This window comes from Coturnix japonica, chromosome 5 (assembly GCF_054131305.1).
Source record: "Coturnix japonica strain WE chromosome 5, WE-NBRP24, whole genome shotgun sequence".
In the NCBI taxonomy this organism is placed as follows: domain Eukaryota; kingdom Metazoa; phylum Chordata; class Aves; order Galliformes; family Phasianidae; genus Coturnix; species Coturnix japonica.
The window spans coordinates 41,508,091-41,533,515 of record NC_140667.1 but is presented as its reverse complement, the minus strand read 5'-3'; the positions used below and the strand labels follow the sequence as shown (position 1 = coordinate 41,533,515).

The following is a 25,425-nucleotide window of genomic DNA, read 5'->3' as shown; positions in this document are numbered from 1 at the left end:
CAAATATACACAATAAGGTAGGTGAAAACAATATCAATTCCTTTCGCTAAAGCTTGGCATTGTAACATAAAAGAATCCTAGGGTCAAAAAAACAGACTAAGCAAAGAAGGGTACAAAATTCAGCAGTTGGGTAAGTAGGGATTTTCTCTGCGAATGATGGATTTCTGTTGTCAGCATATCACAGTAATTACTGCCCAGTGACCCTTCACTAAAATTAAATAATATAAAATATAAATTAAATTATATTTAAATCTATTCCAATTTGTTTTTTGTTGTGTATTTGAAACACTTATTTTTGTTTGGCATTGTAGGTGTGTAAGAATCTTCACATTATTGGAAGTTCTAAAATTAACAAAGATTGAATTAGAGAGACATTCTTTCTAAGTCTTAAATCAGCATTCCTTCATTGTATGATACAGTGATTTGAAAACTAATAATAATAATAGTAATAATGAGATACTGCAAGTGGAGTATTCCTGTGACTTCTTGCTTACTTATAGGAGTTTGATACACAGATACTGTTTGGAAATGAGAGATGTCAGTGCTGTACAAGTTAATATACTGAAGAGAAATATGCCGAAGCTTTAAATTTCACACAAAACTTTATGGAAAAGTTCTAGATACTAAACAACGAGATTTCATTCAGAGTTGCTGCACACTGAAGTCTGCTTGTGGTATTTGTTGTTTAAGGCCAACTTTAGTAACTCTACATCATTTCCCACATACAGTAAAATTGTCATAATATGCATTGTTGACATTTGAATATTTATTTTAACTTTTATCAAAACCACAAAATAATAGGCTTTGAGGCACCAATTAAACTAAGTCTATATTTTGCATTATTTAAAATTTCCAAATAACAATATTGAAAGGTATGTTTTTATTTGAAAATATGTCTACTGTCTGTAGGATGTTCTGTGATAGACTTATGGGTAGTCTGCATCATTAAACAAATCAGAAAACTCTCTCTATTCTTTAGCTAAAGTTCTTTCCAGGTATGGTTTTATACTTGTTAAATTGCTTAGAATTAAAAAACATCATGGATGGTTAATTTTGAAAACACTTCTGGCTCAGCTACTCCTTGACCTGAAAACCTCTGGTAGATTAGCCTGGAGAAAATAACTATATTCTTATCCTGTTCTTCCCCTCCCTGAAGTGTTCTCTCTTTGTTACTGTCAAAGATAGGATACTTTGATCAATATGACTTATAAGAGTTATGTTCTCATGGCAGCATATGTTTATTATGCCCATTGAAATGAACTGAATTTTTCTGTACTGGTAAAAAAAAAACCAAAAACCCGCACAGCGTATTAAGTTTGAATTTCCTTGTATAAAAGAAGTAAATAAACCAGAAAATTAGTAATAATTATTTGTTGAATACTTCACTGACAGTTAGCTTTCAGCCAAACTTTTATAAGTAATCCTTTTCTCTTTCCTATCTGCTGCTGCAAAGAGGTTCCAGGTAATGCTTTTATTTTGCTGTCCACTCCATATTGTACTGTCATTTCTCATTTTCCTTGAGAAGCCATCTCTCATGTTGGGTGCTATTCCATGCACCTTCAGCATACTACTTGCACATTTTTTTATCAGACACCTTTTATGTTAACTACAGTGAAGGAAAATTCAGGCAACCATCCTTAGTCCTCTTAAAAACTTTGGAAATGATATCAATAATGAATATAGGGAATAAGATACAATGCAGGACTAGTGGGTAGCAGTATTTTTCCCATAAGCTACTTCATGTTGCTTCTGTTATTCTGATATTTAAACAAAAACAGTCTTTTAAAAAGAAATTCTGATGTATAAATATGAATCCTATTTTCATGTTGGAAATAAAGTGCCAATATCAAGGTATTTATTTCCCCTGTGATAGATGGCTGGAGTTCTCCTTCCACGCATTCAAACTGACCCCATCCATATGTGCATTCACCCCCTGTGTTCTTCCTGTTCTCTCTCTCCTCTTTTGCATATAGTATTTGAGCATGCAGCCTATTTTCTACGTTCAAATATTTGAGCACTATATATTCTGTATGAAATTAGTCACTTTTCTATACATAAATAGCAAATGAAAAATAGCTTTTGCAACTTCAGAAAACTATTTGGAAAATGTATTCTGGTGTGCTTCAACATTCCTTCTTTTAAGTGCACAAGCTCTCACCCTGAAACTTAATTATGGAAAATATACATCCATGTTTGTAGTTTGCATTCCAAAACACTACAGTTAGTGTTTCATAGATGGGTACTTGAATAATTACCTATGGAAGTTGCTACTGAGTGTAAATAGTCTGGTCAACTTTTTTCAAGTTTATTTAATTATTTTCTATGTTAATGTACATGTGTTACATATGTTAATTTACCAGCTCTGATGGTTGGCTAATGATGACTATCAGCCTGTGTTTGTATCTGTCAAAATGCAAAGCATTTAAGTATAGGTGGCCTTTACAAACCAATGCAAAAAATGAAATATTTCTGTAATATTATATACTATATATATAATATAATTATAATATTATAATATACTAAGTAAGATACCTTTAGCACATGAGTACATTGGACTTGTTTTCTGACCTTCATTGCTGTATGTAGTAGACATCTTCATCTAGATATATTTCGCTATACTTCAATTAGTGTTCTGTTTTCCATTCTTAATAACACTTGCACTTATTTATTAATACTAAATATGAAATGAAGTATGAAACATGAGACTCAGTAATTTTCTGTCATGGCCTGAATTTTCTGTCTCGTTGTCTTTAAGTATTTCATTCTTAGTTAGAATTTTTTTTTTATACAATCTATATGCCTTCCCTGTGAAAAGACACCATGTGTTAGTTATCCAGCGTAAAGTAATATTTTCTTTTACATATGGATTTGCATTTTCTATTTTTAAGATTTTACATTTTATAAAATATAGATTAATGTCACTGAAGTAAATATTGTAAAGGGTCTCTTTCAGGCTGTATTGTATGCAGTAGCCAGTTTTGTGTTGTTTTTTTTAAAAAAAACTGGTTGTGTTTGGGTGATACCAACATTCAGTGAGACTTTGTTTGTCACCTGGTTTTCTTTTGAATTTATTTATTTATTTATTTATTTATTGTAGGCATTTACAGGCTTCTAAGTATAGTGGAAGTAACTGAAGTATCTCAGAGCACAATTTGTAGCTGCAGTATAATTAACATTATATATGCAATTGTTCTGATTTGTGATACAATAAACCTATGAATTATACTCAAATTGGGCAGAAGAAATGGAAAATATGATACATCTCAGAAAATGGTATTTTATTTGGATAATTGAGATGACACTTTTTAGTTCATAATTGCATATTAACAAACCATTGTCTGTTGTGAGAAAAGGAATGGTGCTTAAATGCATCATCACTTGAACAAAGACAGAATTAAAGGATAAATTCATACTAAAAAGAGAGTATTGAAGAGAGTTGATGTATTGCTTTATGTATGATACCAGTTTGTCACACTGCCTTCTGGCTTAAATTATCAAAATCTCACTGAATCTATCATTAGATTTTATTTTTAAATGAATTGTCCCTCTCTCGGTTTCCTTTGCATGGCCATATGTATTTCATTTGTAGAGTCAATAACAGTTGACCCTGCAAAACAGAAACAACTGTCTGACTTTGATGAACAAAATGTAATTGTTTCATTGAGTATAAACAGTTCAACATTATCTGAAAGATGCTATGGATCTTGTCAGGCATATCTATATGGCATTTCTTAAATCTGGACTACTCAGAACAGTGGAAGATAAGTTAATGCTAGTATTCATGCCATTTGCATGGTGATGATTTACTTTTGAATGTTGGAATAACTTGCATTTGTTGCTGTAAGAATGAATGGGCAGTTGTACCAGGAGTAAAGGAGTTCTTTATGAACAATTATAATAAGAAAAGATAGATCCTACTAAGGTATTGTGGGGAAAAGAAACGGCGATGTCAAGTATTTAGATTAAGCAGGTATGGGGAAGATGGAAGTACTATAAGAATATGCAATTAAAATCCATCAGTGTCCATTTGTTGAAAAACAAATTTCTGCCTTAATTCATGGGATGTTGTAAGAATTGTCAGGCAATGTAACATTCAGCATTTCTGAAATCAGATGTGTTTTTTTAATTTGACAGAAGCATCTTCTAAAGATGAACAGAAATGTCTTAAGCAGGGTGGTGCTAGACATTTTCGGTATGCAATAGCAGGTTAGAAGGTACTGTGTTAGTATGGAATGGGTGACGGACAGCCTTCTCTTATTCACAGTTCTTTATTTCAGACCACCAGTTAGTAGGGCATTGCCACAGCCTGAGAAACTTCAAACAAATAATGTTGGGAAAAAAAAGAGACCTATAGAGGTAAGAAAAAGCACTTTTTTTTTTTTTTTCTTACATGCAATATGTAGAATGCTCTATGCCTTATTTAGGTAATTGTTTATTATTGTTAACAGTTGTGTTAAAAATATGAATATATATAAAAGAAAAAAGAAGAAAAGCTATTCATGATGTATTTGACTCCAGCACCTCTTTTTTCTTATGCATAGCCGATGTAAAAATGCACCTTTTGGTTAATCTGAAGTGGAGATTTCACCTAACTGTGAACAATGCAATACTTCGTGTCAACTGAAATATTTTTTACAACTTGAAACAAAATGTTTGTTTTAAAGTACAAAATGACCTTTTGCCATCAGTGTTCTGGAAGTTTTATGTTGTACTTCAGCATTCTTAATTGGCAGCTAGAACTAAGTTGCAGACCAGTGTTTCTAACCCAACAAAAAAGGCTAGACATCAGTTTCTGTTGGTTCAAGACATCATTTAACTCCTTTTCTGTTTCTACATCCGGACATATTTCAACAATAAAACCCTAGAAAACATTGTAGAATTTCATAATTGCTTTAAGATTTTGGTTGATGTACTCAAACGTCTTTCTTAGGACCTAATTTTGGAGCTGGTGTTTGGGTACCGAGGCAAGGACTGCCGGAACAATGTGCATTATTTGAACGATGGTGCTGATGTTATCTATCATACTGCATCTATTGGGATCTTGTACAATGTGGCAACAGGTAAGAGAAAACCCACTAAAGAATATTATTTCTTCTTTCGTATTATGCTAGACCTTATGGAATTACTGTTAGAATTTAAATCTAATAAATGGAAACATTAAAATATTTACTTAATGTTGCAAAAGATGCAGCCTATGCAGATCATAATTAGTATCTGCAGAAACAAGCTGTATGTATTTAAATATTTCTGGGTTCTGAATTTTCCAGAAAGTAAAGATTTGATTATTTTGGTGTGAGCTTTCTGGAACTTGCTTGCTAAAATTATCCAGGAAACAAGAACTGCTGAGCAATGTGGTTTAATGTTTTTTAAATCTGCATATTTCTTCTCAATCTGTTTGTTTTACTTCACATAATTCACTATATGCAGTTTAGTTCAGATAAAACAGACCTTTAAAAAACACAATACCATTTGTTTCTGTGATGTTTCAGCAATTTGACAAAGAAAATGTTCAGAATTAATGAGTATTATGTATTAAAATTTAGATTAAAACTTAAAAAAATTTTTAAAAAAATATCAGGGGTTTCTGTTTTTTGGGTTAAACTCCAAACTGTAACACTGCCATAATACTTTTCTGTAACAAATACTATGAACTTTTCAAACACTACAGATGTCTGTATGTGTGTAAATGCTTTAATTAAAGATGGCTTTTCTTTTTTCTTTTGTTATTCTAGGTTCTCAGTCTTTTTACCAAGAACATAATGATGATATTTTGTGCCTCACTGTAAATCAGCACCCCAAGTTTACCAACATAGTGGCAACTGGCCAAGTAGGTATGTTTGTATTTTTGTAAAAAGAAACTAACGTAAGAGCATGCATTTAGGCCTTGTGAGTTCATGATAAATCACAAAAGTATTTGATTATGCACTCTCCGTTTGTATGAGTGTTACTCAGTTACCTGTCCTCTTTATATGTTTAAGTATAATATAATAAATTAAAGAAAAACATTGCGGTTTGAAAAATGAAGCATATCTTCTGTTTGTAGTATTATGAAAAAGATATTTGTTGGGAAATCTTAAGCCCCATTCCATTACTCTGTATTTATTTATCAGCTTGTGTTAAAACCAGAGTTCATAAACTAGGGCTGTCTAATCAGAGAGTTTTGATAATGCACAGCCGTAAGAATTTATACAGAAACCAAACCCTAATAATTCCTACACATAACATTAGATTTTTGGGGGGAAAAGAGTGATGTTTCATAGTAACATTGCAATTGATCTATGAGCTCACACAAAAAAACAAAAAGCAAAAAACCCCCACCACCCTGTATTTGCATAGCTACTAATACCCCTATTTCAAATTTTTCAGATGAATATATATATATTTTTTAATGTAGTCCTAAAAACAAATGACAGTTTTCATACTTGCAGCTGTTTCTTGGCAGGTTGAAGCATACGTTATTTTCCGTAGTACGTAGAACACACACAAAAAAGATTGCTTAATCAAAAACAGATTGTGGTTTTTTTTTCCAATGTATTTCTTCTAGTGTCATCTCAATCTGGTCAGTTTGGCAGAACTTCTTACCTACTTTCCTGCATCTTTTGGATTTTTAAGTGTGTGTTTCACACACACTGTTTCCAAAGATTTTCTAGTATCTGAACCTATAATCCTGATTGCTTACCAATCCTATAGAAGATCATTGAGTGTATTTGCCACTTGTCAGGTTCAACTCTTATTAGCACAATAGCAAATGGCATTTTTTCCACTATATCCATATATATACAGATATCAGTAACATATAGAGTAGGTTTTTTTATTTAGAGTTTGGCAAAGAGAGTATTGAAGTAAGTAGGTTGTTCCAAAAGTAATGCCTCCTATTTATTTCCATGGAAACTACATTGGATATTCAGAGCATGAGCACTATTTCATAGAGCAAATTCTCAGCTACAAAACACTATTTTTCAACACAGTCGCTACTATTAGCTATGTGTTTTCACTGGCAATGAACAAGAGCCAGCATGTCATGCTCTTAAAAATCTGCACTTGAGCCTTTTCTTCGTTGTGAATTCCCATATTGCCACACCATAGACTGCTGCTTTGACTCGGGTTCTTAGTGGCCCCTTGTCACCAGTAATGATGCTATCCAGAAAACTGTCACCTTCAGCATCGCATTGGTTCAAAAGGTCTCAACAAACTTGCATACAGGGTTCTTCTTTCTGTTCCTGTGTGATCATTTAGGGGACCACAAGATATATATTTTGCAATATTTCAACATTGCCATCATTGTTTCCAATGCATTGAAGCTGATGTTCGGCTCCCTGAACATAATCTGCCAGTTCATGTGGATGAGCTTGTAGATTCTCTCTTCATGTCATGGTGCAAAAGCTATGCATAGCTGTCTGTAATGTGGCTTGTCTTTCATATCGCCACTGCTGAGACACACCACCCACTGCCTCACTGCCCTTCTGCTGCCATCTGTCACATGGCAACAAAATTTAGCGGAGTAAGGGTGGGAATAAGCAGCCTTTACTTCTGTACCACCAACATCCACCTCTTATGTTGTGGACCACCATAATAAACTAGGAGGCACTACTTTCAGAGCAGCCCTCATACAGCAAAATGAAATTAATTTTGTTGTAACTTAAAACAGAAATAAAAACATATTCACTCTACTAATTCATATTTCCAGTGTGACAACCATTTATCAATAATTTTTCATCTTTAACACAAAGTGCAGTATTGATGCTGCTGCAATGCAAGACGACATCAAAGTGTGTGTTAAGAAATTACACTAAATATGGCATATATTTTCTTTAGCACTTATCTTATTTCTGATCTAATTATTTTTCTGCTGCTTTTCCATTACAGGAGACTCAGCAGATATGTCAGGTAAGGGAAATAAAATTTTAACATCTTCAGGTGTAGTTAGCCTATCTAGTAGCCATCTACAATTTTATAGAGCAATAAATGACATGAATTCATTTTTTTATTTATTAAAACCCTGTACTGTTAGCACTGAACATAAACAACATCTCAGCAAATTGTAGATATTAGAACATTAAAATTCAAAATGTTAGATCTTAATACCTAATTTGATTCCCTTTTTACTGCCCAGTGATTAGTGAGTTTTAATACATACTGCTACTGTAGCATTCCTCTGGATGTTTGCAGGTTTTAAAGGCATGTTGGGGCCGACCATTAACAGTTGTTTTAGATACGTAATTTAATATAGTTTTAATTACACATTTTCAAAGTAAATTCCATTGAGGAGGCCTACGTGACTGAGTGAATAAAGCAATCACTTTTCACATTTATGTATGATTGTCATGCACGTACTACCACTTATCCAAAATGCTTTTTATTGTGTTAGTTTTTAATGTATCGTTTTGGGTCTTTGACAGTTTGACTGTCTTGACTGAGCTCTTTTTATTAGTGTGTGTTTTTTCAAATGTAACCTTAAAAAATCATCACCATCATGTGTGACTGAGTTCATTGTTGGGCAGCCGTAATTGTTTTATGACCTATCTTCAGAGATACATAAGTATGTGTTAATGTCTACCTAGAGAGTAAAGTAATCTTCATGTGCATCTAAAGATTGTTCTTTGAAGAACGGATGTACATTGGCATTTTTAATGTGTGTTGACTTCTTTCAAATATGCCAAATTGTGCTTGCTCTAAGGATGGGAGGAAGAATATAGGTACCTTTTCCTACACTTTTAAATTGTATATAATAAGCAGTGATTATATGGTTTTTTAATGTAAAAGAACATCTCTACTGCTGCATATAATGCTTGGAGACTTTCCTTCTCACTTGCTGTTTTCCTATTGCAACTTTACTTTGAGCTTGTGTATATTACTCAATTCTGTTGTCACTGCCTGAAACCAGTACTCTTATTTCTTCTTCTTTATGGAACCATTAGTCTGGAATCCAAGCTGCTGGCTGCTTTCATTATAAAGATACAGATTATTTCCCTTGAAATTTATTGATGGATATTTGGCACACTTCTTCTCAATGACTTTGACTTTATGGTTTTCTGCAGCTATTCAGGGGTTCTTGAAGCAGTGATGTTTGTCATAGGCTGGACTGGCAAATTAAGTTTCATAATGTCTTGGTATTGATTTGTTTCATCTTACTGAAGATATTTTTGTCCTGTCAGCCCATGGTAGCTTTATTTAACTTCTCCCATAAGGAGAACACACATTAGGAAATCTCTTTAGAGAGGAGTTGTTGAGCTACTTTATTATTCTGCAAGCAGAACACGAGGTAAGGTCAGAGACTTGCAAAAGAACACAGTCAAGCAGGAATACTCAAGTCAGTGCTCTCTGTGCTTCCAGACTTGTTCTGAAAATTTACTCAGTTGTTCTTATGAAATCTAGGTGGAGTTTTTTGTCTGCCAACCGAGAAGAAAATTCAGTTGAGGTTATATGGGAGGTCAAGGGCAATATCACATGTTACCAGATGCAGTGCTGAGAGGAAAAAAACATAAAAACAGAACAGTTTGTAGACTTAAAGGATCTTAAGCTTCTGTGAGGACAGCAGGGAGGCATGACAGTTATTGACAAACCTTGCCCTTTCTGTTTTAATGGCACATTAATGTAGTACTAATCAAATAGTGATGATAAGTGAATGTCGGTGTCACAGGAGAAAATTGTGGGGAACAGAAGAAATTAAGAGATTGTTCTAAAGACTATTTGGCAATAGATTTGGAATTATGCTCAGAAACTTGGTTCCATGAGACTAATTTTACCTAAGTCCCTGCACACACTCCTTCTCGTTATATGGGTGCCCTTGGGGGGCTATATTTAGCTAATTAAAAACACATAGTCAGGAGCTGAAATCGATGTTTTTCCATGAATCTGGGCCTTGGACAGCAACTGGTAACCTCCCAGGTCTGCAGATTTATTTGGGATTAGAAGGAAAGAAGTTTCAGAGAGACTTACCATCCTAGAGATGCCCCGGATGCTTCGCAGAGATTGCAAACTACAATTGGATTGTAAGATCTTCAGAGAAGGCATTACAAACACTAGCTGTCATCATATTAGAAATAATCACATTCATCAGTAGTATGGAAAGGTGGTTCCAACTGCAGAGCTTACGGTCTAAACAATACAAACTAAGTTAAATACCCTTGTTCTTCTCCTTCAGTGAGCAAGATGATTATTCAGTTGGTGTTCTCCCAAGAGAGCGTGCATTTCAGACAGATGGCCATTTTGTAGAAAAGGAGATTTTGGTCTTGCACTGGAAACTGATTTCTCAGAATCTATCAGTTGTCCAAAAGCCCTACATAGAAATTACATTCCTGATGGTCTACTTGCTAATTGAAGAGGCTTGAGTTAGCATGTTGAGCTGAGTACTTCTAGAATAAAAACAGGAGAAGATAACTTTCATTAAAAGCTTTTGCAGAGCTTTGTAAGTTCAATAAAACATTAAGCAATATTTATATCTCTGATAGAGTAATGAGACTAACGTTTAGGTCCTGGCTTAAGGAACCTGTTCGCATGAAATTGGTTTCCAAAGGGAGGCCAAAATCTCCTTTCTTTCTTTTCTTATTTTCTTTTCATCTGATAAATGTATATATATATATATATATATATAGTCTAATTTAAAAAAAAAACAAAAACAAAACTTCAGAAAGAAAATCATTAGACACTGTTAAAATGTACACTAATTAACTTTTTTTTTTTTGTATGTTTATGTAGCTACAGCTCCTTCTATTCATGTGTGGGATGCAATGAACAAACAGACATTATCAGTACTGCGGTGCTACCATTCAAAAGGAGTTTGCTCAGTCAGTTTCAGTGCCACTGGCAAACTGCTGCTCTCTGTAGGGCTTGATCCTGAACATACCATTACCATTTGGAAGTGGCAGGAAGGTAGGAAAATGATTCTTTATATAGAATGTGTTTATGTTGTTTGAAATATATTGGGCTGAGGCAAAGACAACTGTAAAGTAAAAATATCAGCAGATAGAAAATTGTTGTGATCAATGCTGTGCTCTGTGCCCTGTAAGAAGAGGCAAGCTAAATGTACTTCTCTGTTTCAATAACTGCTAAATATCATATAGAGCTGCCGGGTTAAGATCAACCTGGTTCACTGATTTACAAACAGAGTAATTAAAAAGAATAATATTCATCTTTAAAAAAAAAAAAAAAAAAAAAAAAAGTCATTCCTTTGTTACTTGGTTTTTACCACTTATAAATATATATTTCTTTTACTTCCAGATTAAATTTTCTGTTCTTATTCTTCTCTAAAGTCTGATTTGCTTTACACCAAAAATAATGGTCTAGAAGTTGAACACAGCAGAAACACGACAGTGTTATAGCTCCTCTGTGCCACTATATTATTTGTGTGTTAAGTTATACTGCTGTTTTTCAGAATGACGTTATATGAGTCAGGATTTAGGATAAAGCCACTTGGTTGTCTGCTTCCTGTCTGGAAAAGCTGGAGGAGGCTAGGTAACAAAATGCTTTTTTCAGGTAGTAAAGTTATTGAGGAATCTTCACATAGCATGGGTTGAAATAGTAATAATTCTGAAAAGGCTGAAAGAGTATTACTTTACAGTCATTATGTAATGAAGTTAGTTTCTGCGTTTTCACCAGAAAGAAATAAAACCTCTTTAGACAAAGTGTTCAGGCAAGACTTTCATTAGTCTCTCAAGTTTGTACACAGTTTGTCAGTTTTAGAGGATTACAAGTAATTTAAGAGAAGATGGAATGGTCTGTGCTCCTAATTCTCTTAGATTCTTGAGTAAATTGAAATTTATAAGTAGAGAGCACACTTTTTAGGTGTTACACCTTAATGCTAGGTCTTGCAAAATCATTTCCAGATTAATTTTAATTTAGGAGCAAATTTTGCTGTTCTTCATGACCTGTGCAGTCTTAGATGAATCCAGAACGAACAAATAAATGTATGTTTTTCTGAGTGAATTTTAAAAGTCCATTTTCTTTCTACTAGGTGCCAAAATTGCCAGCCGAGCTGGTCACAACCAGCGCATATTTGTAGCAGAATTCAGACCAGACTCAGATACCCAGTTTGTTTCTGTGGGAGTGAAACACGTGAGGTTCTGGACACTGGCTGGAAGAGCGCTTCTCAGTAAAAAAGGGCTACTGAGTTCCATAGAAGATGCCCGAATGCAGACAATGCTGTCTGTAGCTTTTGGAGCTGTACGTACCTTAAACTATTTTAAACTGATTGCATTAAAAAAAAAAATAATTTACTCTTCTCTGTTGTTTTGGTTTGTTTTTGTTTTTTTCTAAAATTCAAATGAGACTGTACTATCTTGCTAATGATTGGATCAGTTGATTTTTAAATTCAGTTCAGTGCTTCTATTTTTTTTGTTTGTAACTAATACCAACTAATACACTTAGTGTGCAAATTGGTCTGTGTGCTGAATGTTCTGGAGTGAGGTATGAGCTTCTTGGAGGATGCAAAGCTCATAAGGATTTATTACAGGCCACCACCCTGACCCTTTTAGTAGGTGTAGAAAATCAACACCACCCAATTAAAGGAAAGTGTTCTTATTGAACCTATATGAATACTAAAAGACACTGAATTTGAGAATTCTTCACTTAATAAAACAGTTTTGCTTAATAAACAGTTCCTGTTAGTTTATAGTATATCCTAAGAATTTGGCCTTAAGCATCAGAGATAATTATTCGAGTTACCTTCCAAAAACAAGGAGCAGAAATACACAGACAACTTTATTCTAAAAGAGACTACTTTCTTCACAGACTGGTTACTAAAGTCATAATGGACATAGCAAAATGGTGCAGGTTGCCTATTTGTAGGAAGCGTCAAAACTGCTCCTGGTATTGCAGCTTCTTTATCAAGATTTGTGTGCTCCTGATGAATTGAAACCGTAGATTACACTGTGGCTGAATTTTAAGTCACTGCATTCGTTTCTGCAGTGTGGAGCTTAATGGCGACAAGGAAACCATACATATCAGATTTCAACAAAGCATTCAGCAGCTCATTCATTGTATGTTATATCTCCACAACTGCTTGTTCTGCACAAGTGGAAAAATTAAAAAGAGCAATCTAGCATAGAAGCAAATGATTGTGGTCTGTTTCTGAATATGTTTCTTCCTGCCTTACTCAGAATCAATTGTTTGAGTATGTTTCTCCTCTTTTCAGAATAACTTGACATTTACAGGTACTATCAGTGGAGATGTTTGTGTTTGGAAAGATCATGTGTTGATTCGGATTGTTGCCAAAGCTCACAACGGACCAGTTTTCACAATGTACACTACATTGAGAGATGGTTTGATTGTTACAGGAGGCAAGGAAAGGCCGTGAGTCGTCTTTTGTTTTTTCTTGTTTCTTTTTTCTCCTGCACATACATGTGTTCTCTAAAAAGGATTTGGATTAATCCCTTCTAACACTGAGTAGCTGATTGAGACATCAAAACTTGGAGAGTAGTCACCTTAAGATCCCTAATAGTAACTAAATCTCACTACTTTATGAGCTTCAAGTATGTACGGAAGTACTTAAATATTGAAATTACACAAAACAAATTCTACGTGTGTGAAAATTGTGTCTTTAGATCCACCTTGGCATTTTTAATTGCATTCCACCAGCCTCTCTTGATACATTCTCTTTGAGTATGATAACAAACCATTTGTCAAAACATTGTGCTTCAAGTACTAGCAATTTATATTCTATTGCATTTCTTTATAATAATAGTACAGTAGCAGTAACTGTGATGAAAACTTTTGGAATTCTTTGTCAGAGTTTCATTTTCAGAGTGTCAGCATTATGGGATGTTACATTTTCTGCTAGGAGATTTTCTCTTTGAAGACAAATTAAATGTACATCTTGGCTCAACCGTATAATGCTTTCATTAAAACATTAACTCCTTTTTGAAAACTGTTTTGATTCTGTTGTGTTCTTCACTGGAACACCAGCACTCCTGAAAATGAGAGGAATACTTTGTGCTTTGATGATTAACACTTGAGCTTGTTACCTCATTTTTCTCCTATATATTTAGCAATTTATTTCATGGCAAGTGCAGTAGAAGACATGTAGTTGAGGGAAAAAAGAAATATGTTTTGAGAAATAAATAATACCTGTTCAGTAAAATCTACTGGATCTTTAATGATTTAAAACAGACTAAAATGCATCAATTACAGTAAATTATATTCATTTATATATATTTCTTTCATATATTCATTGTCTTTTATGTGCAAGCCCTTATGCTCACAGTTGTTCATACTTTCATAATAGGTCAAAGGAGGGAGGAGCTGTTAAACTATGGGATCAAGAATTGAAACGATGTCGTGCCTTCAGACTGGAGACAGGACAGATAACTGACTGTGTTCGCTCTGTCTGCAGGGGCAAGGTAAAGGAATCATTATGTGTTTAAAATAAAGCTTATTACTTGTGGATTGATCTTTAGCATTAAAAATATGGCAAGTTCCTGCCTCTTTCTCTGATAATTGGCATTTGAAATTAAAAGTTTTGCTGCAAGATGTCTACAGCTGACAAAAGCAGGAAAAAGAAATGCACTTCAGGAGATCTTAGTCTGAATCAGGTTAATGTTTGTTATATATTTTGTTGTAGACTGACAAAGAATTTCTATTTTATTTTTTTTTTCACATTTCAAATAGCTGCCTGGCAAGCAATAAGTCATCTGATACCACTTATGTACTCTTTACTACTTCAGTAGATCATAGCTGAGTTTAAGAAGTAAATTAGCTTTGATTAGTTGGTTTGGGCACATTTTCTTAACATAAGTATAGCTTTGGTTTATATCTTTATTAATGTTAATCACAAGTAGCTAATGTATTATATCGAAGATAATTCTTTTGCTGTTGTTCAAGGGAAAAATTCTTGTTGGCACAAGAAATGCTGAAATAATTGAGGTTGGAGAGAAAAATGCTGCATGTAACATTTTAATTAATGGTCATATGGATGGACCTATCTGGGGCCTAGCAACACACCCTTCCAGAGATTTTTTCCTTTCCGCTGCAGAAGATGGCACAGTACGACTCTGGGATATTACTGAAAAGGTACGTGTTGAAGATGAGTTCTTTTGGGAAAAAGAAAAAAAATCCTAGACTTGTGGTGATGGTGCAGACTCAAAGCTTGCTTATAAATCTATTCTGAGAGTAATTCATGAGGTATTACAAACATAAAGTACTTTCAAAGTAAGGACAAAAAGAAACATTTACTCTTCTGAATTTTTATTCCTTCACAGAAGATGCTGAACAAAGTCAGCTTAGGGCATGCAGCTCGTACCGTATGTTACAGCCCAGAAGGTGATATGGTTGCTATTGGTATGAAAAATGGAGAATTTATTATCTTGCTTGTGACCTCTCTGAAAATTTGGGGAAAAAAGAGAGATAGAAGATCAGCTATCCAAGATATCAGGTCAGAAAATGCAATGAATTTGTATGCTATGATATTTTTGACATTTCCATTCTTTTGATTTTATAAAAATATAATTTAATTGCATGCTTTCTGAGAAGAATTGCAGTAACGTTTCAGAGCACTGGACTCAGTGCGTGCAGCATGGAGTTGGTGTGATTATTCTCGTATCTGGAATAAAAAGGATAGACGTGCTACATGTGCTTAAGAAATAAATAACAAGCAGTCAAAACCAAGCCCTGAACTGAATTAATCTGGAGATTTGCTTTGCTCCCTTATATATGACTACCAAAATTGTTGCCACATTCTAATGTATATGCATTCCCCCAATATTTAGTTTCACAGATTGTTTTGCTTAGCAGACAAAACAAAAACCCTCCTCCTTCTATTCTGAATAGCAGATGCCTGAAATGCATTTTTTTCCACAATTCTCAAGTATTGGAATCTGTTGTAAAATCAAACCAGTCTTTAAAACTATCATAAGCTCATGTATTCATAATCTCTTTCTCAGGTTTAGTCCAGATTCTCGTTACTTAGCGGTCGGTTCCAGTGAGAATGCAGTAGATTTTTATGATCTGACATTGGGTCCCACACTGAATCGAGTCAGCTATTGCAAGGATATCCCAAGTTTTGTGATCCAGATGGACTTCTCTGCAGATAGCTGTTATCTCCAGGTATCAGTCATTAATTGTTCATTATACATTGAGTAGCAACTATGCTTATGCAGTTGCTGCTCAGGTGTTCTTTAAAAACTACTAAATTTTGCAATGAAATATTGGAGAAGGGGGTCACTGCCATGAAGCTGTTACTGTATTGCAGTGGTATGAGGATTACAAAATAGTTATCCTGGATTTTAGATGCAAGAAATAAGAACAGAAAGGAAAAACATATTTCAAAATCACTGTAATGTGTTTCCCTGCCTTTTTATTTCCTCAGTGCTTCCTCTTAAATGAGGTAGGCGTACAGTCTGTCGTTCAGTAAGCCTCAGGGAACTGTGGATCCTCACATCTCTGACCATCATTATGCTTATGTTCATTTCTGGCCTACTTTGTTCTCTGTTTTGCTCCTATCTGAGAGGAGAAATTACATGAGCATGGTTTTACTTCTCCACACTGAGTGAAATATCTGTATACCAGTTTTAAAGTTAGAAGTTAATTTTATGTTATTTATTGATATGCACACATACATAACAGCATGCACAGTATATGGAGAGAATGAACGTTATGTGCGGAATGTGAAGTGTGTTTCAACTATATTTCTTGATCAGATGTTTTAAAAATGAAGATTTCTTAACACTTTCTCCCCATTGCCTTTTACTTGCATAGATTTTTGATTATTTTCAACTCACTGAACAAGATGCATTATTAATAGATCGTTTTAGAGGTACTATCAAGAAAATGCTTTTCAAAACCCCTTTGAATGATAACTTCATCATTTCAAACAAGTGCATGTATTTTAAATTCCTTTTAACTCTTCTCTGCTCATCTGTAAGGTATCTACTGGGTCTTACAAAAGGCAAGTCTATGAAGTGCCTTCAGGAAAACAGCTTGTGGACCAGGCTTTGATTGACAGAATAACTTGGGCTACTTGGACAAGGTAAGTGATTCACAGATATAAGCCTTTTAAAATGCTTGTAACTTCCAGGAGAAGCAACTGCTATTTAAAAGCGTATTTCATCCCTTCATTCACATACTTTCCATTAATGCACCTCTGTGCTCTGGCAACTTACCAGATAAGCTTTGGACAGGAAGAAAACAACTCAGTATATCTGAAGTAAAAAATAAATAAATATTTGAATATACTGTATTGTGCTCTGTGAGGAAGAAAAAAACACAGAAAAATTCCCAAGTCAAACACCTGTTAACAAGCGATCAAGCACGCATTTCTTTTTGTTCCTAGAAGTGTGCACATACATCATATGCACAGTTGAATAAAAAGCAACTTTTGAAAAGGCTTTGCAGATGAAGTTCTCTATTAATGTGCTTTTTGGAGTCATAAGTTATGCACTTCTTCTTTGTTGCCCTCAGCCCCCTCTCCCACCCCCCACCCCCCATTTAATGAATAACCTTCACTGAACTCAAGGAGCCTTCTCATCTAATGATATGATATGAAAATGTTACAGACAGGATGATGTGAACATTAATCACAGAATAAAGTTTATATGAGTTTTGTATGTGTAGGAATAAAATGATATTTTTTCTGAAGCATGTTACATTATTAAGAGCTGCTTTACTGTTCCCCTACTGTATTTCTTTTCCTGCAGTTTCCAGAAGAATCTCTCTCTCTTCTGTTTCAGTGTTCTAGGTGATGAAGTAATAGGAATCTGGTCCAGACATGCTGAAAAAGCTGATGTAAACTGTGCCTGTGTCTCTCACTCGGGAATCAATCTCGTAACAGGCGATGATTTTGGCATGGTCAAACTGTTTGACTTTCCGTGTCCTGAAAAATTCGTAAGATCCTGGTTTTTGCATGGCTATTAAAAATGAAAAGAAAGACTGTTGATACTGTTAAAATATTCTCATCTCTGAATTTGTAGCTTTCTAACACATCTTTGTAACCTTAGTTTTAGTCCCATAAGCATGCTTCATCTCAAATTTTTCCTCATTTTTCCATTCTGTACTGTGACTCTTGGTATTAGGTCTGAAAGGTGTCAGTACTGCTTGCCAGGCTGCCTTAACATAGCACCTTTTGACTTCATTTTATTAATCCACATCTCCAATCTCCATTTGACAGATGAGGAAAACATTTGGTAGTGACAGTACCATCAGTGTTTTCCATGGATGAAGTGTTTACAGATTTGCCCCTGATAGTCGCATAGTTAATTTTCAAGATTCGAGACTGCACTGCATTGATAACTTGTAATGAAAATCATTTCTTTTCAGTATTAGAAATTTAGTAAAAAAATTCCTAGACATTTATCACGTGACAAAATCTATTTGGTATTCTTATGTTAGCTTGACATTGCTCCAAATTTGTGGGTGCTGTCTCATTTGGAGATAATTTTATCTTGGCAGCTCACTGGCGCTTCTTCAGGGAGATCTTTCACATCTGAAAGGCTATACAGCATTCTGAATTAGATGACTGTGTGGTGCAATAAGAAGGTAGATGAGTGCATGCCAACTTGGCTTGATTGACAAGGACACAGAGGATTTAGACTCTTTCATTTCATTGCTTTTTTTCAGGCAAAACACAAACGATTTTTAGGTCACTCTGCCCACTTAACCAACATTCGATTTACGAGTGGAGACAGATATGTGGTTAGTGCTGGAGGGGATGACTGCAGGTATGTATCTGTTTTGTTCTTATCTGAGAGTGTATAAGAGTGGACAGGAACAATCCCTAAGAATATAAAGCTCAGGTGCAGAATTTGAATCATTGAATCTCTATGCTTGTTTTCCTGTTTGGATATAAAGAAGTAAATACTCGCAGCAGAATAAACAACCCAGATGTCAGTACGAACAGCTAGGATTTACTAAATCAAAGTGTGTGCATTTCTGTATTCATGTATGATACATTTAAATGATTTCTAAGATTTTGACTGTATCTTATATTTAATTTCTCTTTGAAAATGCAGCTTATTTATTTGGAAATGTGTGCATATGCCTCATTGAGGGAGACATGGAGACTTGAAAAGAGGATGCTGCATGAAGTACCAGGCATGAAATACCCAGGATTGCAATGTGATATTCTACTGTGCCCTGCATGCTTAAGAAATGGTGCTGATCCAAGACACAGAGTAATCAGTCTCTGAAAGACAAGTTTCTAGAGTCTGTCAGAAGGATAGACTGTACGAAATATGCTGAGGCCATTAGATTTACTTCTGTAATCCGGGTTTGTATTTCACTCACTGCCAGATGTTGAAAATGAAAAACATGGATAAAAGAAAAAAGGGAATTGTTAGTCAATGTACAGTATCACAGTAAGATCCTGGGTTTTTAATCAAGAGATGTTATTTCTGGTCCAGTACTGTACATTGATCTATTCTGAGCATGAATGTTTCTGCTTTAAGTTTTGGGGTCTGAATATCATTGAAAAAAGAGTATTCCGTATTTTATTACTGAAAGAAACCATATATTAAATCTTAAATATATAGTATTTTAATAAATGTTTGATTATTATAATGGCAAATTATATTTCTATGACCGATCAAAAGGAAACGTTATTTGATTAAGCAGAAGATAAGACAGCCAATTCCTTAGGGCTTACACATTTCTGTATTTAGAGGCCTGGGTCACAATCATGTCTGGTGAAAGCTACTGGATATGCATGATCTTCATGGCTAATTTAGTGTTTTCATTGCACTTAAACATTAAATTAGTTCTGTGAGCAAAATCGGATTTGCTCACATTGTGAGTGCCTTGCCCACAACCTAAAAGTCTAACTCCAATTTTTGCCTTGTGAATAAAAGTTATTCTCAGTGGAAGAGAGGTAATTGCTGTGCTGCTTGACTGGGCTGCTGGCCTCTGTGCTGGACATGTGGACTACGGTGAGAGTTTTGTAACCTTCGTAATTGATAAGGCTTGGGATATCACCAGTTGCAAAAATAGAATTTCGTAGCAATATGAATTATTTTCTCAGCATCATAGGGAAATTCAGAGAGAATATGAAATTTCCAAACTCTATATTTTGTGCATTTTAACTTTTTAACAGAGTTGGGACTAGCTGGGATAAGTGTCCGCTCAGATTTCTCTCCTGATTGTAAAATACATCCAATCATCTGCTTCTTTAAATGAACCTGCTGTCACCTCTCACAGAAGTGCATTTATTCTGTCCTGCAACACAGCTAAGGTGACAACAAAAACAACACTTTGGTGATGGTGAACACCTGAAAAGTATAAATGAGGTGCAAGTGAGGAAGATTTCATCAGCTATTTGTCTAAATCATGACATAGTGAGGTGCTGCAGAATGAACCTGGTTTTTTAATCGGTGTGGTTATTTTTTTGTGCAACGTGGAAGGGAATAGAAGTAAGTAATTATCAGCACTACTCACAATTGCATTCTGATAGGAACATAAAATTCTTTCTGTCTATGTAAGTCAGTGTTGCTTTAATGATGCCATTTGTTTAGGTCAGTCAGCAGATTTGATATTATTCCCCTCGCACATTCTCTTATACCAGACCTGTGACAGAAAATTCATCTCTTTTTGTAAGCATCTTGTGTGCGTGGTAGTTCTCTTGTGAATGGGAGGGTTAGCATGTAGAAGAGGGAAAAAAAGTTAATGAGACAGACTTTCATACTCTCCTAGGTCCAAAAATGTTTGTTATATATACTCTACAAAGCTATTTATCCCACAGGCTCAGATAATATATTTTAGATATCAAGATATAGCAAATATATTATTTTAAAGAAGTTGATGAACTAGACTATTAGCAGGTTTCTTGGCTTGATGCTTCTTAGCAAAGACTTGCCAGTCATGTAGTTGCTATTCTGCAGGATCAAATACTCTGTGAATATGGTCCATGAGTGTAGAGGGAAATCTTATCAGTAACATCTTTGATATTAGGGGAATTGCACCTGAGAAATGAGACCTGATTTGTGTCATAACCTTGTTGCCTCTCTGCCTATTTTGTGTGAAAATTGGTAACTGACATTTAAATCTTGGCCAGAGAAATCAATTGTAGTATGCTGTGCTATAGCTGTAATTCTTTCCCTTTCTAAACATATCCATGAAGGACTACTTGACTTGTAGTAAGATTTTTTTCCTGCCTCTGTTTTGAGATTTGCCTTTTACCAGTTTAAGTTGGATGGTTGTTAAGAGCTCCTTCATAGTCTGTCCAACACAAACTGCCAGAACAAAGTTCTTTTCCAGCCTCTTATAAGTTTTCCCCTCAAAATTCTAGGCTCATTTATTTCACATCCTTAGGATCTTCTATAGACCTTCACCTAAGGTTAGACATATATGGACCATCAAGTTTTGTTCCTTATCCGTGTAGGGTCAGCTCTGATCATGTCCTCTTCTCCTCCACCTCTGTTAATTTAACTGTGCCTCTCCACTGATTATTTGTCATTGGTGCTCTTGTCCTGATAAATCTCAAATGCCACGTGGTTGGTGGAGTACCAGCAAGAACTGGTGGATGGTTCGCAGCTGGGCAAGGCTGAGAGCGGCAGTGCAACAGTCTGAGCTCCAGCTCTCCCTGTTTCTTCATTCCTTCCTGAACCTCATTGCAGCTGTATAAGGGCTGGGAGCTGGGGCAGGGGCTGGAAGCTGAAGAGTGTTAGAAACAAAACTACCAGCCTTGTTTTGCCTGTTGCAGCCATCTTGGAAGCTGGTATTTTACTTGACAGACTGCTCAGGGGTTTGCAAGATAAAATGTGGTCAGCCAGCAGGGAATGGTCACAGATGGGGAGGAGAGGAGTGGGTTCAGCCTCTGTTGCAGGTTTGTTCTTGAGGACCACTTGGAGAATGTTCTGTGCAGTCAGCTGGCTGCAGACATGCTTCAAGATGGCAGCTTCGTGGTCTTTGTGATGGTGCTTGTCATTGTGCCTCATTTGCTGTTTACATTAAGTGCTACTGTAGTAACTTGATAACTGTTGCCACCCAGACTGGTGCTTGAAGCCTGTGCAGAGGGCAGCAGGCTGCCTGTGTCAGTGGACGCTGGGACCTTGTAGCTGGTTCTCGGGAGGCAAAGGCAGAGGCTGACATGACCTGATATGGCACTTTGAGGAGGATGCTGGCATGTGGAGGGATTGGTCACAGCCTTGCAAACATTGGAGAGAAGAAAAGTAGGCTAAAGGACTTGATCAAGAACTGGGGAAAGCCTTTTCTGTGATTACGCAGTGCTGAGGAAGTGGAAGCAGAACTTCTTTGTGTACTTGTATTTATTTTTATTTTTTAGTTTACTTGGGTTTATTTCTTAGTTTAATTGTCTTTATAAGTGTCTTTGTGGTTAGTGGCAAATGTGTGCCCTTGGGATCTTTAAAGTCAGCAATACAGAACAGCCAGCTAGAAGGGGACCTAAAGAAACTGTCTGGTCCATCTGCCTGACCACATCAGGGCTAACCTAAACTTCAGGCATGTTCTGGGGTCTCTTGAAAGAAGAAATAGAGAACTGTTCCAAGGAATACAAAATGTAACGTCACCTAAAAAAGAAATACACTCTTGAAAGTTACTTAAGTACACCAAGGGGAAGGGGGAAATAAAGAGAGAGAATGGGAGAAGGCAGGTTTCAAATACAATCCTTACACAGGCAAGATGATATATTTCCCTGTTTTGTTATCACTGTCATAGATGGGACAAGCCTTAATCTTGGAAGATCCTTCTTATTCTGTTAGAATAAGCAAATGTTAGCGTAGACAAATGTTTTTTTGTCCGTATTTTGGGCAAAGTGAACCATCCTGTAGACTGTGCAGAAAGGGAAGTCAGAATGAATTGTCACGTCTGTGATTTTAGCATCACTTGCTGCGTTGCATTTGCATCCCCTTGTTCTGACAGTTTCCTTACGCTTCCTCGCAGACTGCTCTGCTTTCGTAAAGTTTATGGCACCATTCAATCTTTGCTTGTGTATATAGACAAGAAGTGAGCTTGCCAAAGCCTACTATGCATTCTTTATACCGATCACTGTGGCATGGTCAGAGCAAAACCATTTCTTTGGTTCTCTCTGGCTTCTGATCTGAAGCAACTTTGGCTTCAGACTTAAATTCTGCAGTTCTCATTTCAGAAGGGAAAAAAACAACAACAAACATTTTAGGTGTATAATATGCATAAGAGCCACAATAGATTACCTTGCCAAAATCATCTGTTAGTAAGTAATAATTAGTGGGTGGGTTTGTGTTTTGTTTTTGATGCTAGAACAGGTTACCCCCCCCCCCAACCCCCCCTTTCTCAGTTCACTTGTAGCATAATAGTCATGGCTCTGATATTGTTTGTTTTAACTCAGTTTAGCCACTAATCCAACTACATCACTTAAAGTAAAAGCAGGAGGAAAAAAGAACAGGCACAGAAGGTGTTCTTTTTCCCTCACAGTGTGGAGGAAAAATAAAATAATTAAGGGTTATCTGAGCACAGTGGCAATAGGCAATCGCCATAATTTCATGTACTTCTTAAACTATGGAAAGTGGAGTAAACAGCAGTTAGAAGCTAGTAATATAAACCCAGGGAAAAGGAGAAAGTGGGAAGCAAAGGAAACATGGGGAAACAAAGGATATAGGCAAAGGCACAGCCAAAGGACTGGCACTAGAGGTGGAGCAGCTCTACACCAAGAACAGACGTCTTAGATGTCTTATTTCAGATGGCAGGTCTTCATGGGTGGCTCATGGGGTTGGAGGACTGGAGAACAGTAGTGTCAAGTAAACAGTGCTCAGGGAAAGGCTGCTGGCAACTTTGATGCAGGTGCTTATTTCTTGCTCTTTCCACTCCTGTATCTATGGGACAACCATTTAGCACAGGGGGGCTGCAGCTAACGCTGGTTACCAGTGTTTGCAGCATGTGCACATTGGTAGTTAAACAGTGTTGATGGAAAAATGCTTTGTGATTTCGAGAGCTCAGGTAAAAGAGTTTCATATTGTACTTTAAAATTCTACTTATCTTTCCCACCTAAACCAAGAATGGATTTGTCTTAATAGGTCTCTTCTGCTTTTTATCCTTATTTTAGTTTCCTGTGCAATGGGCTTAAATGCTTTCTTTAAGCAAGAATTTTTAAACCAAAGAAATGTTACACTTTGGAAAACTTCACAGGCAGCCTCTATCGAGGGCTGAGGTGTGCACAGAGCAATCTGGGGCACACGTGGGCTGATGAATAGTCCTGCAGTGGTTCTGTCATAGGCCTCCAAATGTAGGTATGAGGAGAGGAATGTAATGTGGGCCTTTAAATACATTCCAGTAGAAACAAATCAGTGATTATGAAAGAAAGAAACTCAGTCCTAAGGTAAGCTGTACCTTGAAAATCCAAACTCAGTGCAGGTGCTACTGAGGAGGCAAAGCTTGACTTTTATCTGTGGCCGCTCTTGGTAAGAAACATCAAATCATCTCTGCATAAGCGTCTTAACTATTCTGAACCTGCAGGAGGACAGCTGTGTTTGGCGTGAGGCAGCATGTGTCTGGATTTCACTTTCAAGAGCCAAAACCCAGAATCTTTTATTTCAATTGCTTCCTTTGTCCCTGCAGGGCAGTTTTGTCATTTACATACTTGCACTTCTCCTTTGGTTGGGCACAGATGCCATGTAGGAGCTAAGCTGAAAAGAAAGCAAAAAATAATAATATGTATATAATTTTGGCTGGTTTTTATCCCATGTTTCAAAGACGCATCTGACTCCCACCATAGTTTGCTACTCTTTCTGCTCAAGTATTGCTGGGAGCTGAATGGCCCTGACTGCAGCCCCCCACAGTTTGCCTGGGGCTCAAGTTCTTCTCCTCTGGCTTTTCTGTGTTCTTAGAGTTGTGTTGCATCGTTTCCACTTTGAAGCAGGCCCAGCAGAACTGACCGACTATGGGAGTAGCGCTGTTCATGCTTTACCAGTCTTTCATATAGCAGGAATTCTTTTGTCCCAGGGGACAGATGTTGTTATCCCAGGTGTTTCTTGTAGCTGCAGCTTTCATAGAGCTTTCACATAGTGCCATCGTCAGCTGTTCTCAGTTGGTCTGAGCAGGAGATGAATGATTGAGGATAAAGATGTAGGTGATTGAAGTGAGTATTGCACTGGTTGGTTCTGAAAAGGAGATTTAGTAGGGCTACAGTTGTTATTTTCAGTCCTCTGAAGGATTATAAGCCAGTTGGGAGGAAATGAAAGTTCTTCACATAATATCCAAAAACTCATTTATCTTCTGCCATTGTTCTCCCATAGGCACTGTTAATCTAACTTAACTTCCACCAAGCATGAACACTGGCACAAATTGCATGGAAAAAAATGGTTTTCTGTCCTTCTGTGAAATGTTGGTGTGTTGGGTAGTAGGGATAGGACCTTCCATAGCTCTGGTCTGTTTTTCCTTTGCTTTTAGCTTTGTGTTGTGCTTTCAGAATCAAAGTATCTTTTCTCTAGTGAAAACAACAACAAAACCAACAACAAAAAGAAGAAAATGGAGCAGTATCTGGTAATTATGAGCCTAGTTTATGCATTTTAGTTC

General features: G+C 36.1%; 1 protein-coding gene across 7 annotated transcripts in view; it reads left to right on the top strand.

Annotated features, from left to right (window-relative positions):
* EML5 (EMAP like 5) overlaps positions 1–22,515 on the top strand; it is an 86,855-nt gene extending 64,340 nt beyond the window's left edge. The window contains exons 29-44 of one of the 7 annotated variants that reach the window (XM_015865289.3): positions 1,454–1,462; positions 4,278–4,356; positions 4,931–5,060; positions 5,733–5,831; positions 7,867–7,887; positions 10,699–10,872; positions 11,954–12,162; positions 13,133–13,290; positions 14,222–14,336; positions 14,818–15,006; positions 15,195–15,367; positions 15,876–16,038; positions 16,857–16,960; positions 17,661–17,814; positions 18,547–18,647; positions 18,939–22,515. In XM_015865289.3, coding sequence (XP_015720775.1) covers positions 1,454–1,462; positions 4,278–4,356; positions 4,931–5,060; positions 5,733–5,831; positions 7,867–7,887; positions 10,699–10,872; positions 11,954–12,162; positions 13,133–13,290; positions 14,222–14,336; positions 14,818–15,006; positions 15,195–15,367; positions 15,876–16,038; positions 16,857–16,960; positions 17,661–17,814; positions 18,547–18,647; positions 18,939–18,975 — 1,915 coding nt within the window. In that variant the 3' untranslated portion in view covers positions 18,976–22,515. Of the gene's footprint in view, positions 1–1,453; positions 1,463–4,264; positions 4,357–4,930; positions 5,061–5,732; positions 5,832–7,866; positions 7,888–10,698; positions 10,873–11,953; positions 12,163–13,132; positions 13,291–14,221; positions 14,337–14,817; positions 15,007–15,194; positions 15,368–15,875; positions 16,039–16,856; positions 16,961–17,660; positions 17,815–18,546; positions 18,648–18,938 lie in introns of all 7 variants that reach the window. The other 6 variants (XR_014947257.1, XM_015865292.3, XM_085550510.1 and 3 more) reach the window with 6 other exon arrangements.
* The last annotated feature ends 2,910 nt before the right edge of the window (positions 22,516–25,425 follow it).